This window comes from Motacilla alba, chromosome 11 (genome assembly GCF_015832195.1).
Source record: "Motacilla alba alba isolate MOTALB_02 chromosome 11, Motacilla_alba_V1.0_pri, whole genome shotgun sequence".
Taxonomy (NCBI): domain Eukaryota; kingdom Metazoa; phylum Chordata; class Aves; order Passeriformes; family Motacillidae; genus Motacilla; species Motacilla alba.
In genome coordinates, this window is record NC_052026.1 from 19,508,862 (window position 1) to 19,526,275 (window position 17,414).

The 17,414-nt window shown below is 63.0% G+C and overlaps 1 protein-coding gene across 1 annotated transcript in view; it reads left to right on the forward strand.

Annotated features, from left to right (window-relative positions):
- ZFPM1 (zinc finger protein, FOG family member 1) overlaps positions 1–17,414 on the forward strand; it is a 35,619-nt gene that overhangs the window by 15,743 nt on the left and 2,462 nt on the right. Inside the window, 7 exon segments of the mRNA XM_038148275.1 lie at positions 2,045–2,134; positions 11,269–11,402; positions 14,423–14,525; positions 15,568–15,777; positions 16,379–16,609; positions 16,868–16,963; positions 17,057–17,206. Of these exon segments, the coding sequence (XP_038004203.1) occupies positions 2,045–2,134; positions 11,269–11,402; positions 14,423–14,525; positions 15,568–15,777; positions 16,379–16,609; positions 16,868–16,963; positions 17,057–17,206 (1,014 nt within the window).

Here is a 17,414-nt window from a genome sequence, read left to right on the forward strand (position 1 = left end):
CACCCCTCGGGGCTGGTGGGCCAGTGACAGCCCCGTGTCCCTGGGGGGTTCCATCCCTCTGGGCACCCTGGGGACAGCCCAGTGTCCCCTGGGGTGTGCAGTGACCCCCTTGGGGTGTGGAGTAGCCCTGGGGACCGCCCAGTGTCCCTTGGGGTGTGGAGTCACACAGTCAGGGTTTAAAGTCACAGGGATATAAGGTGACCTTTGGGATATAAAGTGACCCCTTAGGTGCAGAATGACCCTTCCCCTATCTTGGGGTGCAAATCACGTTCCCTGAGGGTGCAAAGTGTCCCATCCCAGGGATGCAGAGTGACCTCTCGGGGTGCAAAGTCACATCCTTTGCGACGCAAAGTTCCTCTCCGCACCCATGATGAAAGTCACGTCCCTTGGGGTGCAAAGTCCCCCCGCCCAGGGGGACAAAGTCACGTCTCTTGGTGCACCAAGTGACTCCCCGGGGTGCCCCAAGCAGCCCCAGAGGCCACATGTGGTGGCCCTGGCCGTGCCACGGGTGGGCCGGGGGCTCGGGGCCGTCGGTGGCACCGCGCAGCCGCCAGGCTGCCGCCGCGCCGCGCCCCAAAGGTGGCTGCGACTCAGGGCCGGGCTGAAAGAGTCCCAGATATCCTCTGAGTTCCTTCCTGTGGAGGTGGGGGCAAATCCCAATCAGTTAATGTTTGCAGTGCCCTTTGAGATAACCGCGCCGGGGCAAGGCTGCGCCGGCTCACCGAGCCGCGGCCGCCGGCAAACCCCGCTGCCTCCAGCTGCATCGGGGAAAAAGTGTCCCCAAAAGCAGGGCAGCCGGGCCACGGTGCAGCCAGGATCCACTGCAGCTGGGGCAGGGAAGGACCCCGATAGCTGGGGTAGGGAAGGGATCCTGAGAGTCGAGTAGGGAAGGGACATGAATAGCTGGGACAGTCAGGGACCCCAACGTTTGGGGCAGGGAAGGGACCCTGATAGCCCAAACAGGACGAGGCAGGGAGAGATCACAAGGCAGGGAAGGGACCCTGATAGCCCAAACAGGACGAGGCAGGGAGAGATCACAAGGCAGGGAAGGGACCCCGATAATGAGGGGCAAGGAAGAGCTGAGGCAGGGAGGGGACCCCAGTATTTGGGGCAGGCCAGGGACCCCAAAGCTGGGGCAGGGAGTGGACTCTAGTTGGAGCAAGGAGAGACCCCGATTCCAGCGGAAGGACCCCAACAGCCAGGGCAGGCCAGGGATCCTACAGCAAAGCAGGGCAGGGAGCCTGATAATTGGAACAGGGAGGGGACCTGATAACCAGAGCAGGGAAGGGACCCCAGTATCTGAGTCAGGGAGGTCTCCCAGGCAAACTTTGCTCGGTGGTGGAGGGAATCAGGGCTCTTATCTGATGGGGGAGCCGGGCTGGGGGCGAGGAGCCGGAGCCGGGGCGCGGAGCTGCACCTGGCACTGGCCTGCCTCGATAAAGAGGTGATAGCAGAGATAAGGCCCAGCAGCAATAACGGCCACTAAAGCTTTCAGCGCGATGGATAAAAATCGATATGCCAGGCACTTTGATTTATAGCCAAAAATAATAGGACTTTTATACCCGGTGATTGATTTATTTGATGTTAATCATGGCGCTTATCACCTGTATTAATAATCTGCGATGGCGGTGACGTCACCGCTGGGCGGCCGCGCTGGCGCCGATCGATCGGGCTCCGCGCGGCTCGGTCCGCCCGGGACGCCAAGGCAAACATGTACTTTGGGCACTAATCTGCCACACTGTCATATGCAGATTGGCTTTATCAGCCCATCTCCAGCAGCAGTTAATGGAGAAAATAATTGTTATCAAGTTGCTACGAACGCGCCACAAATGGAGCCGCGAGGGGAGCGGGGCTCGGCCCGCCGGCGTGGCACGGGTGTGCCAGGGCTTGGGGTGGAGGGGCTTGGCCGGGCTGATGGGGCGTTCCCAGGGGGATGTGGCTCCCCTCCCCGTGCCCATCCCAGCCCTGGTGGTCCCAGCCCCTGTGGGGTGCTGCCTCTGGAATGCCCTGCTCCTGACCCGCTGCCTTCCCCCTGCTGCTGCAGAGTCCAGGGATGCTCTGGAGAGTCCGAAGGAGCCCGAGAAGCCAGATCCCGGAGAAAACCCCCAGGAGCCAGACACCTGGAATGGGCCAGGTGAGTCTCTGGTGTGGGGCCGTCCTGCTCCATCCCCGTGTCCTGACTGGGTGTGCTGGAGCAGCCCTGCGGCATTCACCTCCTCTTGCAAACACCAGGGTGAGAGGAGCCCTGGGAGCTGGGCAGGCTGCAAACCCCAGAACTCCTGCTGGAGGGGAGGTGTGAGGTGATGCTTGTGATCCCTGACATCTCCAGGCTGCTGTCGGGATGGTAAAGCGTGGATTTGGGATGCCATCCCCGCAGCTGGCATCACACTCCCTGGCACTGGCAGGGTTTGGGCCCGTCCTGTGTCGCACCAGGGCACTTCACCAACATCCTGGCAACCACAAGAGCGACGCTGGGGTGGTTTGGTGATGGTTATCAAAACCCCAAGGAGCGAATTCAGCCTCTATCTCCCCTTGGTATCTCCACGCCGGGGCCGTGGGCACCGGGGCACCAGCGAGGCCGGGCTGGCCCTGTGGGCACCCCCAGCCCTATCACCCGCTATCTCCAAAGCCACGGGCTTACAGACGTGTGCCACACGGATTCACAGAATCACAGAACGTCTGGGGTGAGAAGGGAGCCCTGGAGATCGTCCAGCCCAAGGCAGGGACACCTGGAACAGGTGACACAGGGACACATCCATGTGGGTTTGGAGAGGCTCCAGATGGGAGACCCCACACCCTCCCTGGGCAGCTGTGCCAGGGCTCTGCCACCCTCCCTGGGCAGTTCTTCCTCATGCTGAGGTGGAACTTGCTGTGGTTTAGTCCGTGGCCATCACTCCTGGATTGGGGTTGTGGGTTGTTCCGCTGAGAACAGCTCCTGGCGGGTGGACGGGGATGTGACCAGGGGGATGTGACACGCCCAAGGGTGAGCGTGCCTCATTTTGGGCCCTGTTGGTGCTGCCCACACCCTGCTCCTCCCAGGGGAGCTCCCAGCTTCGGGCAGCGGTGACCCCGCTAAGGACAGCGATGGCCCTTTGGGGATGGACGCACCGGGCGGGTCCCGCTGTGTCCCCAAGGCCACCGGGCTGCGGGTGCCCTGGGAAGCGGTCCCTGCCAGCACACGTGCTCCTGCAGCTGCCCGGATCCCCACGGCTGGCGGGAACCCCGCTCCCCTTCCCGTCGGGGCCGAGGGGAAGCTCCTGCCGACCCCGCTGATATCCCGGCCCTTCCTGCGGGCCGGCCAGGAAGGAGCTGCGAGGCCACCCCCGGCTCCTCCTTATCTGCTCCCAGCCCTTTGCCCCCAGCCAGCGCTCCCAGGGCAGGGTGGGAGTGGGCTGCACCCCCCAGCCCGCAGATCCCCCCGTCCCCTGTGGGGTCACCGCACCCCGCTCACCCCAAAACTCCCGCGAGCAGCCTGGCGGAGGCCCTGCCTCCCCCTCGCTCTGTGGGAGCGGGTTATTTGCATTCTTTATGTAAAGGAGATTTGATTATCGGGCCCGGCAGCCCATCTCTGCTCGGCTAATTGCGGCGGTGCTGGTGTCGGTGTGGCGGCGGCCGCCGGCGATGCCGCGCCGATAGCGCGTCCCTCCCGCACCAACCGCCGCCGCGGCCCCGGCTATCAGGGGCTCTGCAGCCTCGCCACTTATCAGGGATGGAGCTGCCCAAAAGGGAAGCTGGGAGCAGCCTGAATTTTCTGCTTTATCTGGCAGGATCCGCCGGGTGTCGGCCGCGAGGATGCGCCGCGCACGGGGCGGGGGCTCTGTCGGCACCCGCGGGGCCTCCCCGTCCCCCCCGGAGCTTTGGGGGGTCACTGGGTCACCCCCGCTGTGGGTGGGTGATGCCAAAGGTCATCCCGCTGTCCCTCAGGGGATGTGGCCTGCCAGGACCTCGTCCTGGGGCTGCCTGGCCCCACGTGGCAGGAGGGAGAAGGATTTTGGTTTAGCTTTGAAGCGACCTTGTTCCCTGGAGGGGGCTGAGGCTTGTCCGGCTGATGAGCAGGAGGCTGAAATCCCAAAGTTAGGAGTCTTTACAGATGTGCCACCCTTCATCCGGGGTGCTGGGACGCCCTGGCTCTGTCCTGCTTGCCAGTGGGATCGTGGGGTGGAGCACGGCCGTGCTTTGTGCTCGCTCCGTCCTCTGCCGGGGCTGGAGACAGGATGTCCATCCTTCCCAGATTCTCCCAAACCATCCCAAATTGCCCCAAACGTCTCCCCACAGCCCCTCCATCCCCGCCTCAGGTTTCCTTCTTCCCCACTGATTTTGGTTTGCCCTGGGGAAGGGTGGGTGCAGAGAATTTCGGGAGCACCCACAGCCTCCAGCTCCCATCCCAGGGCTGCCCCATCCCTGCCCGGCCAGCCTCAGCAGTTCCAGCCAGCTTTCCCAGAAGGATAAGAGGAAAAACTGCAAAATTCACATGGAGCCGGGGCAGGAACGCAGCAGAGAGCCCTGCTGAGGGACAGGCTGCTCAACCCCATGATGAGCCACCAGAGGATTCCCACTGGGAGCTGCTGGGAGGCTGCAGCCCCTGGGAATCCTGGATTCTTCCTGGGAATCCTGGATTCTTCCCTTTCCACCAGCTAGGATGGAGCTTTTTGCTTTTGTCCTTGTGGGAGCAGCACAGGCAGGGACAGGATTGGAGGAGCTGTGACCAAACCCAGGGTGGCTTTTGCATTATCCCACCCAGCCACGGGAATTCCCAGGGAATTCTTCACCCCCTTCCCTACACCAGCACCACTGTTTGCAGCTCCACCTTGCTGAGCTCCAAGCCCTGCTGCCATCTTGCCTGTTTGGGCTTTATTTAGTAATTAATTACCAATTATGAAATATTAATTTAATATTGCTACTTCCTCTGGGCAGTAAGGATGACTCTGGGTTGATTACAGAGCTCAGGCTCCTCTCCTGATCCCCCAAACCCCTCACCCCCCATCCTCCATATCAGGATGGCACAGAGCAACTCCTCTTTTTTTTTTTTAGTGCATCTAATTAAAACTCCCAAGTCCTTTTTTTTTCCCCCCCCTTTTCCTCCCAGCTCCCCCTTCCCTTCAGTTGTGTTTATCTCCCTCTTCAATAATCTCTGGCTGCCCAGGGTTTGTCTGGAAACCTCAAGGTTCATTATCGGGGTGAGCAGGGCACAATGGGGGGGACAGCTGCCCCGGGGGGGACACGGCCCCCGCCGCTCTGCCCCGTCCCTCCCCCTCCACCCTGCTATGTGTGGGTGGGAAAAATTATCCCAGCTGTTCCCTTTTATCTCTGGGAGCGGAGCGGCAGAGAGTTGTGTCTGTGGGAGGCTGCTGGGGGATGGAGCACTTGGGATTCAGGGCATTGGCACCCCCAGTGTCCCAAATCAGGGGGTGCCCTGCACCCCAAAATCCTCCCCCTGCCCCACGCGTGTCCAGCCTGCCAAAGGCAGCGGGGTGGGGACAAGCCCAGCAGTGATGGGGACACCTGTCCCTGCTGGGGGATGCCCTCCTGTGCCCGGGGTCTCTGCAGGGTGGAGGGGACAGTCTGGGGACACTGATGTGGTGAAGGGATGCTCCAACTGGTCTGTGCTGAGCCGAGGGATGATCAGACCAGTCTGGGGACTCAGCTGGGATGGAGGGATGCTCAGGGTGTTGGGGACAGTGACAGTGTGGAGAGAGGGATGCTCAGGGTGTTGGGGACAGTGACAGTGTGGAGAGAGGGATGCTCAGGATCCTTGGGGACAGTGACAGCGTGGAGAGAGGGACACTCAGAGTGTTGGGGACAGTGACAGCGTGGAGGGATGCTCAGGGTGTTGGGGACAGTGACAGCGTGGAAGGATGCTCAGGGTGTTGGGGACAGTGTGGAGGGATGCTCACGGATTTTGGGGACAGTGACAGCGTGGAGGATACTCAGGGATTTTGGGGACAGTGACAGTGTGGAGGGATGCTCAGGGATTTTGGGGACAGTGTGGAGGGAGGGATCTTAGGCATCTGTTCCCATTTTACCTGGCACTTTCCAATGTCCTGCACTCTCCTGGTGAGAGCCCTGAGGGCGATACCTCCAGGCTGGTGCTGATTGACAGCTGTCAAGCACTCACCTTCCTGCTCAGCCCTGCCTGGATCTGAGGACCGGTGGGGATTTGGGGTTTGCACCCCCCTCCTCCATCTGGGTACCCCCTCCCGGGGGTTCTCCCACCCCCCCAGGCACTCGGGGCCGTGGCAGGGCTCCCCCCTGCGGTCCCCTCCCCTTTTCCGGGCGGGATATCTTCCCTCTGCATCGGCTCCGGGGGCCCCTGCATCCCCTTCCTCCCCCCTCCGGCTTCCTGCCCCCCTCAGTGCCCTCCTCCTGCTGCCTGGGCACAGCCAGGGGTCCCAGGAGAGGGGACAGGGCAGGGACAGGGTGTCCCTGGCACAGGGGTCCCGCCGCGCTGGCAGCCCCGGGGCAGCCAGGAAGTTTTCCTCCTTCCCATCCTTCCTGAGCGCTTTCTGGTGTTTTCCCCAGTGTTTGTTCCTGTCCCCAGGACACAGGGCACAGCTCCTGTGTGTTTCCTGCCTGTCCCTTGTGAGGGGGACCCCAGGGAGCAGGGGCTGCCTTGGGATGGCAGCACCCCGGGCATGGGAACCCCTTGGGATGGGCTCCATGAGTGGGGACAGGGTACCCCTGGCACAGAGATCCTGGACGCCCCAGGGAAGCCAGGAAGTTTTCCTGCCTCCCATCTTCCCTGAGCCTTTTCTGACCTTATTCCCAGTGTTTCTGTCCATATCCCTGCAGGCATGGGTCCCATTTTTATTCCTGGGATGGGAACCCCTTGGGATGGGCACCCCTTGGGATGGGGACTCCCTCCCAGCGCCATCCCAGCAAGGCGCAGCAACACCCCAAAGGCAAATGTCTGGGAATGCTTATCAGCCCGTCCTGCAGGGGCAGGGCACCCCAGCTTCCGTGGGCTGGTCCCGGGGAGCGTGTGGCACGGCCGGTGCCACCCCGCTGCCAGCGCCTGCCAGCTGCGCCCCACAGCTGGCGAGCGGGAGCGGGCCCTTTTGGGGCGCAGCCCCTCCTGTGTGTGCAGCCCCCCCGGGCGCTGGGTGGTGCCCACGGGGCAGGGCCTGGCTGCTCCATTATCCGGGGGCAGGGTTCAGCCCGATAAGGAGTCGCTTTTGGACTCGGGCAGCAAACAATCGATAAGAGGCGAGCGATGGGCAGCAGAGATAAAGGCAGAAATCCCCCCTGGCTCCCGCCCCACCGGGGCCTCCCCAGCACCCCAAAGCGAGGGGCAGAGCCCGGCCGTGCCACAGCCGTCCCCTCTCCCTCCGCAGAGCTGAGCCCAGGCGGGCGCAGCCCAGCAAGGCTCGATTTAAACCCTCCTCACTCCTTTGTCGTCCCCAAGGCTGCCCTGATTACTCGAGCACCCGGGACGGCAAAGCCGGGATAATCTCCTTAGCCCCTTTGGAGAGATTTCCCTTTGTGAGCCGAGGTGAAGAGTGGAGATGCTGCGTGTTCACAGCTTAAGACTCTTCCCAATCGGCTCCCTCCATCTTATCGGAGCGGTGCCATCACATCATTGCAGTAGTTGAGTTGTCAGGATTTATTCCTTCCGCCGCGCTCTCGCCGCTTCTAAAAACAGCAGCTGGGGCCGGGCTGGGGAACTGGGGGGAACTGGGGGAACTGGGGGGAACTGGGGCTTCTCCAGCTCGGATTTCCCCAGGCAGGAGCAGGGGAGCCATGGGAGGTTGGGTACCCATTGATGGATCCATCCCTTCATCCCTCTGCCAGCTCCTGCAGCCACCCCCGTTTGCTCCTGGGTGTTCCAGGGGTGCAGCCACATCCAGGTACCCACGTTTGCTTTCCTTGCAGGAGGGAAGGGCAGAGGGGTCCCAGAGAAACCCACCCATCCCACCCCACGCTGCTCCCACATCCCTTTGCCTCCTGCATCCACAGCACTTGAACCACATCCAAACCAGCTGTTTGCCCCCTCAGCAGGAATCTGGAGGTCCATCATCCATCCATCCACCCTCCCATCCATCCCCATTTCCCAGTCTCCATCACCAGGGCAGGATCTGGCGTGCCCCCCAGGCTGGCACAGGAGCAAGGGATGTGATCCCATGACACACTGATAGCAGTATTTATCCTGATAGTATCCAGGCAGCTGCAAACACTGCAGGGATCCCCGAGCCCGGGTGCCCACTGAGGGGCACAGCAGTCGGTCTGCATGTGGTTCAAGTCCTCTGGATGCAGCTGAGGCAAAGGGATGCAGTGGGAACAGCTTGGAATGGGACGGGGAGGGGTGAGTGGGTTTGTCTGGGGGCCCTCTGCCCTTCCCTCCTGCTGGCTCCCTCAAGGAAATGGAGGCGCCTGATGTGGCCGCATCTCCAGAGCTTCCAGTGCTGCTCCTGGCAGTGCCATTCCTCTCCCTGGCCCTGGGAATGCTGTGGTCACCGTGCCCGTGGGCTCTGACCTTCATCTCCGTCACACCCCGGCTGGGGGAAGGCTCAGAGATGCCTGCCTGGAACTGCATCCCCACAGGCCTCCTCCCTCCCCGGTGCCCACCCTGGACCCCTGGGATGGGTGGGAACGCGGGTGCCAGCCGTGCCTGCTTGGCTTGGGGTGGTGACAGGATTAATCTTTGCTCCTGGCACAGCTCAGCCCATTCCTTTGGAATCTCTCGATGGCAAGATAAGCCGGGAGCAGCCCCGTGTTCCCAGTCCATGTCACACCAGGCAGGTGCACCTGGCTCTCCTGGGGCTTTTCCCTCCTTCCTCCCTTCCTGCTTCCCTCCTTCCTTCCTCCCTGCTGCTTTTCTCTGTGCCCCAGAGCAAACAGGCCAGTCCCTGCCCGATTTGGTTAATGAGCTGGGAGATAAGCCCTGCTCCCTGATAAGGAGGGACCGATGGCCAGGTGAGATACCTGGGGGGTGTTCACCTGCCAGGGGATCCCACAGGGAGCTACAGCTCAGGGGCTGCTCCAGGACACCCCGGGGGCTGGCAGCAGCTCTTGCCAGCCTTGCAGGCGGTGGGATGTGCCTGGATCCCTGGTGGGATCACTCCCCGCAGCCTGGCGGTCCCACGTGGGGACACGGCTTGCTGCCTCTGGGCTTTGTTCCCAGTGTGGAGCACACAGCATCTCCCCATCATTTTCCCCCGTTCCCACTCAGCACTGCTGTGTGTTTAGCTGGAAAAAAATCATCTTTTCCCTCCTTTTTCCCCTCGCTGTGTTAGCGTGGGTGCGGCGCAGGCGCTCCAGCAGCATCCCTGCCTGGCCCAGGGACGCTCATCCCTCTGGAGGAGCTCCCGGCACCACGGAGCAGGGGTTCAGCACCCTCAGTGGGGTTCCAGCACCCCGTTTTTGGGTGGGTGGAGGCCTCGGGGCGCTGGCGGGAACGGGGCTGGCTCTGGCAGCACTATTTTTGTCCCCCTGTCTGGAACGGTTTTCTCTTTATCAGCGCCTGCGTGTTTTCTCTGCTGGGGATTGATACACACAAGATGAAGTGCTCTGACATGGGAAGTGTCAGGCGAATGCTCTTATCTCGGAGACATGGTCTCCTGACCCAAACGCTGCTGATTACCAGTGAGACGGGGAGGGGGGGGCGCCGCGGGGGGGGCACCCGCAGGGGGACGAGGCCGTTGGGCTCCGGGCCCCAAAAAACACCCGGGGTATTCGGGGTGACAAAGCCAGGGGGGAGCCGGCGCTGCTGGGGCTTTAGGGGTGATGGGGAGGGTGGGCAGCTCGGGCATGCTGAGGCTGGGGGCGTCCAGCACCCCGGCAGCACTTTGGGAATCAGATGGGAGGGGCTGGAAGTGTGGGACAATGTGAGGGTCTGACTGCCCAGCTCAGCCCTGAGGCCACTCTGGTGGTCGCTCTGCTCCCTGCCTGCCCTCAGTCCTTCGTGGACCTTTCCTCAGGCTCAGTTTGTGCCAGGGAATAAATCCCAAACAGCTCCTTCACCCCTCCTCCTCCTCCTCCTCCTCCCTGTGCCGAGGTGGAGCTGATGGGGCAATGGGCAGGAGGATGCCAGCAGTGTGGGAGGATGCCAGGGATGCAGGGCAGGCACAGCCCGTGCCACGCTCATTCCCAGAACCCCTTTGCAGGGACGAGGTCCCAGCTGGAAGCAGAGCTGGGATCTCCGCGGCCGGGCTGGCTTTGGGAGCGCTCTGGCTCCAGGCTGTGGGAGTGGGCAGGACAGGGCAGCTGAGGCAGAGCCCACCCTGGGGGCTGTGGCACAGGGCTGGAGGGGGGCAGGGAGCAGCCTGGTCACCCCAAACACCTCGGGGAGCCCGGACACCTCCCCAGACCTGCCGGTGGGCAGCGGGTCGTGCCCAGGTGGCCCCGGCTGCTGCCCTGGGATGCGCTCCAGGCAGTCCCCAGCGGCCCGGGGCGCACAGAGGGGACCCGCGGGTGGCAGTGGCACCCGGGTGATGGCAGGTGACACCACCCAGCGCTCCCAGTCGCTCACCTCAGCTCACCCCAGCGCCGGGAGGATCCAGATGTCAGCCCTGCTAATAAACACATCAGATTTCAATCTCCGCAGCCGTGGGATCGCTTTATCCTCCCCGCGCTCCCGGCTCCAAAGGCAATTTTGCCTTCAGCCGGCGCAGCCTCCTCCCTGCCCGCGGCCCCTCGGGGCTCGGGGGGCTCTTTGTCCCGTCCTGCCGGGGTGACAGATGACCCCGCGGGGCTCGGCCACACGGGCTGGCTTCGGCTCGCCGTCCCCGGGGAGCTGCTCGGTTTTTGGGGGGCAGCAGCCGGCGAGGGGCAGGCGGCACATCCATCTGGGTATTGGTTACCTGCCATCTTATCTGCGCTCCCAAAGACAAAGGCACAGTTAAAACATTTTCGAGCAGCCTTCATAGCGTATTCACATGTTATCTAACCCATTAAACCAGAGCCTTATCAGATAATCAAAGCCATTAAGCCCTGAAGCTGCTGCGACTTCGGGTGCGGGGATGGAAAACGCTCCTTCCTCTCCCCGGGCCGGGCCGGGACCCCCCGGGCTGGGGCTGGATCCCCCCAGGGAGGGGCTGGATCCCCCAAGCTGGAGCTGGATCCCCCTGGGAAGGGGCTGGATTCCCCCCAGGCTGGGGCTGGATCCCCCCGGGAAGGGGCTCTATCCCCCAGGCTGGGGCTGGATCCCCCCACGGGACACCCAGCAGCAGCTGCCGGCTCCAGCCGGGTGCCCACACCGCCGGGATTCGGGGTGCTGCAGGCCGGGGGGGATTCGGGGCGCATCCCGCTGATGCTGTGCGTGTCTCCCCGCAGATGAGCTGGAGCTGGAGGTGCGGGATGGGCAGAGAAGGGTGCGGAGCCGCCGGAGCCTCCCCGAGGGCTTCTCCTGGGGCCCCTTCCCGGGCAGCATCCACAGCGAGCCGGCATCGCCGGGCCACGGCGACACGGTAAGGAGCAGCCCGAGGGCACGAGGGGGGCAAGTCCCGAGGAAACACATTCTTTGGGAAGAGGAGTCCCTGCCTGAGCTGCTCAGCCCCGGGAATCTCCTGGTTGGAGTTTCCCTGCCAGGCAAGAGCGGTCCCACTGGCAGGGGACAGGAGGGTGCCATCCCCTCTGCACGGGCTGGTCGGTGGCACCTGTCTCATCTCAGAGGAGATGGGATCTGCCTTTCCCACCGCAGATTTGCTCCCTGGGGACTCTGCTGGTGCCTGGGAAGGACCAGCAGCCATGGGGAAGGGGCAGGAGAGGAGCACCAAGGGGGTGGTGGCTGTTGGTGCCATCACCGGGGGGAGCAGCAGAGGAGGGAGGTGGCCACGAGTGTGACTCTGGGTGGTTTTAGGCTCTGGATCCTCCATCCCAGCCGCGTCCTTCCCTCCACACCCCCCCTGAGCCGCCCACAGGCACCTCCAGCCCAGGATCCTCAAGCCCTGGCTCCATCCCCACCTCTTCCTCCTCCTCCTCTCTCCTTTGCTCTTTTTCTTTTCTTTTCTTTTCTTTTTTTTTTTTTTTTTAAGCTCAGGCCCGTTTATCTTTGCTGAATTAAATCCTTGATTAACCCTTATCTGCCCGGTTTGGCTCCCTATCTCCCGGTTGGCGCCGTGTGTCCAGACACCCGGTACAGGATGATTGATTTCCCCGAGATATGCGCAGCTTTTTTTCTGATACTTCATTTATTGTCTAAATATTTTTGCTCCCATTTCAGCAGCTCCCTTATCGAGCCCGGCTGATGATTCCCAGCCCTGCTCTCCTCTGCCACTCTCCTCCCTCCCTATCTCTGCTCGGGGAAGGGAGGAAGGAATTGCAGCCCCATCCCTGATAGGGGCTGTCACCCTCAGGTCCCTTCCTCTTTGTTGCTGGCGGCGGCAGTGGGGTGCAGGGGGTCTCCCCCAAATCCTGCCCGGCTCTGCTCTTCATCTCCGTGTGGGGGATGATCCCAGCCTGGGGTGGCTTTAATATTCCGGGATGTGGAGCACCGTGTGTCCCCTTCTGCTGAGGGAGAAGGAGAAAGAGCAGCAGGGAGAAGAGCAGGAGCAGGAGGAGGAAGAGGAGAAGGAGGAGGAGGAGGAGGAGGAGGAGGAGAAGGAGGAGGAAGATATCTACCTGCCCCCACCTGATCCCACAGGGTTCCCCCAAAAGATCCTTGCTCGGGAGGGTGTGGGAAGCCTCTGGCAGACAGCTCGGGGGTGCCAAGGGAAGGTGCAGCCCCTCTGGGGCTGTCCCCCGAGCCCCCCGGTGCCGTGTCCCCCCCGGGCCGGGCCGCGGCGGGGGCAGGGATGCGCGGCCCGGCGGATGCGGAGCAGCTCGGGTTTCCGATGGTTATCGGCGCTGTGCGCGACACAGCGACCTCTTTGTTCCAGCGAGAACAAGGGAGGGCTTCACGCCGGGCTGGGGCCGCCGCGGGAGCCGGGCTGGGCACCCCGGGGTGCTGGGAGCGCCTTGGGGTGCTGCAGGGTCCCGGGCAGAGCAGGCGGCCCCTCCATCCCATCCAGGGGAACCTGCAGGTGTCCCCGTGCAGAATTCCGGAGCGATCCTCCTGTCCCCGAGGGGGCTCCGCCCGTGTGGCACCAGCGGTGCCCATCCCTGGGGGTGCCAAAGCCCCCAGCCCCATTTCCCGTGTCCTGAGGAGTGGGGGGGTCCCGCCACCACCGTGAGAGGTGAACACGCCTGTGCCAGTGTCACACCCGTGTGCCAGTGTGTCACACCAGTGTGCCACATCCATGTGCCAGTGTGTCACACACATGTGCCAGTGTCACACACGTGTGCCAGTGTGTCACACCAGTGTGCCACATCCATGTGCCAGTGTGTCACACACATGTGCCAGTGTGCCACATCTATGTGCCAGTGTGTCACATCCATGTGCCAGTGTCACACACACGTGCCAGTGTGTCACACTTGTGTGCCAGTGTGTCACACCAGTGTGCCACATCCATGTGCCAGTGTGTCACACACATGTGCCAGTGTCACACCCGTGTGCCAGTGTGTCACACCAGTGTGTCACACCCATGTGCCAGTGTCACACACACGTGCCAGTGTGTCACACTTGTGTGCCAGTGTGTCACACCAGTGTGCCACATCCATGTGCCAGTGTGCCACATCTATGTGCCAGTGTGTCACACCAGTGTGCCACATCCATGTGCCAGTGTGTCACACACATGTGCCAGTGTGCCACATCTATGTGCCAGTGTGTCACACACATGTGCCAGTGTGTCACACTTGTGTGCCACATCCATGTGCCAGTGTGTCACACGCATGCACCAGTGTGCCACATCTGTGTGCCAGTGTCACACACATGTGCCAGTGTGTCACACTTGTGTGTCACATCCGTGTGCCAGTGTGTCACACCCATGCACCAGTGTCACACCCATGCACCAGTGTGTCACACCCATGTGCCAGTGTGTCACACCCATGCACCAGTGTCACACACATGCACCAGTGTGTCACACACATGTGCCAGTGTGTCACACCCATGTGCCAGTGTGTCACACCCATGTGCCAGTGTCACACACATGAGTTGGGGGCTTTATCACGCTGCCAGCACTCGGCTCCTGGCAGTGATAAGGCCCCAACTGGCTGTGGCTGTCAGGCTGAGTTGGAGGGCTTGGAAATATTGGGATGGATAATTAGATTTCATATCGTTACTGCAGCAGCCATCGGAGGATCAGGCAGATTAATTTCCCCCCCCTTGCGCTCATTAATATTCATTAGAATGCGGGGAGGCTGAGCTGGGCATGGGCTGAGCAGGGAGTGCTGTGACCTCTCTGGCAGCCCCTCAGTGTGACCCCAGCCCCTTTTGGGGAGCCTGTGACCCCCCTGGCAGCCCCTCAGTGTGACCCCAGCCCCTTTTGGGGAGCCTGTGACCCCCCTGGCAGCCCCTCAGTGTGACCCCAGCCCGTTTTGGGGAGCCTGTGACCCCCCTGGCAGCCCCTCAGTGTGACCCTGGTGCTGACCCCCTGTCCCTGCCCCACAGAGCCCCCCCCTGACGCTGGTGCTGGGGGACGAGAGCTGCTGGCTGTCCCTCCTGCCCCTCGTGCCCGGAGAGCCCGATGCCAACGCCGTCATCTACAGGAAGGGTCGGTACTGGGGGCAGTGGGGGTGGGAGGGGTCCCCATCCGTGTCCCCTGTCCCAGGGTCTGCTCCCCCTGTCCCACTGCTGGCTGTGCCTGCGCTTGTCCCTGTCCCAGCTTCCCTGGGTGGCTGCAGCCAGGGGGGCTGGGGAGGGGCACAGCAGGGATGGGAGCAGGGATGGGAGCAGGGATAGTGTCAGGATGGGCACAGGGATGGGAGCAGGGATGGTGTCAGGATGGGCACAGGGATGGTCTAAGGATGGGAGCAGGGATGGTGTCAGGATGGGCACAGGGATGGTCTAAGGATGGGAGCAGGGATGGTGTCAGGATGGGCACAGGGATGGGAGCAGGGATGGTTGTAAAGATGGGCACAAAGGTTCAGGGATGGGCACAGGGATTGGCAGAGGGGTGAGTGCAGAGATGGGTGTAAGGATGTAGGGATGGGCACAGGGATGGGCGCAGGGATGGGAGCAGGGATGTCGCAGGGATGGGCACTGACATATGTGCAGAGATGGATGTAAGGATGCATGGATGTAGGGATGGGCACAGGGATGTCACAGGGATGGGTGCAGAGATGTCACAGTTACGGGCACAGGGATGGATGCAGGGATGGGCGCAGGGATGGGTGCAGAGATCACACAGGGATGGGCACAGGGATGGGCACAGGGGTGGATGCAGGGATGGGCACAGGGATGTCGCAGGGATCGCACAGGGATATCACAGGGATGGATGCAGGGATCGCGCAGGGATTGGTGTGGAGATGGATGCAGGGATGGGCACAGGGATGGATGCAGAGATCGCACAGGGATGTCGCAGGGATGGATGCAGAGATCGCACAGGGATGGCGCAGGGATGGGCACTGGGCTATGGCAGAGAAAGGCCCGAGCGGAGCGGCGGCTCCGGGCGGGCTCAGCGCGGGCAGACACCGCCATCTCCAGGCCGTGGCCGGGAGCGAGCAGCGGCCGCTGCCGGGACCGCGGGGACAGGGCGGGACAGAGCGGGCGGGACGGGACGCTGCGGCCCCTGCTCACCGCTGTCCCCTCTCCAGACGAAGCCCTGTGGTGCCGCACGACGCGAGCGCTGCGGGAGGACGAGCCCCTGAGCGCCTCGGTGGTGGCAGAGCCACCAGCTGTCCCCAACCACGGCGTGAAAGCGGAGCCCGGCGAGTCCCCGTACCCGGCGGCGCTGCACTCCGACATCCAGCTGCTGCCACAGCAGGCCGGCATGGCCGCCATCCTGGCCACCGCCGTGGTCAACAGTGAGGCCGGGGACACGGGGGAGGGACACGGGGGAGGGACAGGCAGGGACACCCGGGGAGGGACACACAGGGAGGGATGCACAGGGACACGCAGGGAGGGGCACACGGGAAGGGACGCCCGTGGGGAGGGACACATGGAGAGGGTCAGGAAGGGAGGGACACGTGGGGAGGGACACACTGGGACACTCGGGGAGGGACACATGGAGAGGCACAGGCAGGGAGGGACATGCAGGGAGGAACACACAGGGACACACGGGAAGGGAGGGACAGGCAGCGAGGGACACACGGGGAGGGACAGGTAGGGAGTGACACACGGGGACATGCAGGGAGGGACACATGGGGAGGGACACAGGGACACATGGGGAGGGACAGGCGGGGAGGGACACAGAGGCACACATGGGGAAGGACACACAGGAACACGCAGGGAGGGACATACAGAGAGGGACACACAGGGACACACGGGGAGTGGCACAAGGGGAGGCACACGCAGGGAGGGACACGCAGCACCGCAGCCCTGCTGGGTCTCCCCAGCCCGTCACACAGCGATGTCCCTGTCCCCAGCCCGTCACACAGCAATGTCCCTGTCCCCTGCTCTCCACAGAGGACGTGTTCCCGTGCAAGGACTGCGGGATCTGGTACCGCAGCGAGCGCAACCTGCAGGCACACCTGATGTACTACTGCGCCAGCCGGCAGAGCGCCCGCGCCGGCTCCCCCGCCCTGGACGAGAAGCCCAAGGAGACGTACCCCAACGAGAGGGTCTGCCCCTTCCCACAGTGCAAGAAGAGCTGTCCCAGTGCCAGCTCCCTGGAGATCCACATGCGGAGCCATAGCGGTATGGCACGGCACGGCACCCCTCGTCTGGAGGCTTTGGGGTGGCAGCATGGTGGCCAGCAGGGAGGATGCAGGGCTGGAGCGCGCTGAGCAGTGGGATGAGGTTCTCCCCAGCTGGTTTGGGGCACTGGTTTGGCATTGATCACTTGTAGGTCTTCCCCCATCTCAGATCTGTAGAGACAGAGGGAGCTGGCCCTGTGGGTGTCCCCATAGTCCCTGTCCCCCTGCCCTCAGCACTGAGTGTCTGTCTGTCCGGCAGGAGAGCGGCCGTTTGTCTGCCTGATCTGCCTGTCCGCCTTCACCACCAAGGCCAACTGTGAGCGGCACCTGAAGGTGCACACAGACACCCTGAACGGTGAGTGTCCCACGGGGACAGCCCTGTCCCACTCCAGGGATGGGCACTGTCCCTCCTGCCCTGCCCGCTCAGCCCGGTGCTCTGTCCCCTCAGGTGTCTGCCACAGCTGTGGCTTCATCTCCACCACAAGGGACATCCTATACAGCCACCTGGTCACCAACCACATGATCTGCCAGCCGGGCTCCAAAGGCGAGGTGTTCTCACCTGGACCAGCCCTTCCTGCCGCCAAACCCCTCGCTCCCGGTGAGTCCCGGGGCTGTGGCCGTGGGGGACACAGGATGGCATTGTCACCCAGGGCTCATCCCCAGCTGGGCCTGGTGATGGGAAGGGAGGTGGGAAGGTACAGTGTCCCTGTGCCGGGAGGTTGGGAATGGGGAACAGATCAGGATCCCTGTGCCAGGAGTGCTGGGAGCAGGACATGGCGAGCATCCCTCTGCCAGGATGCGTGGAA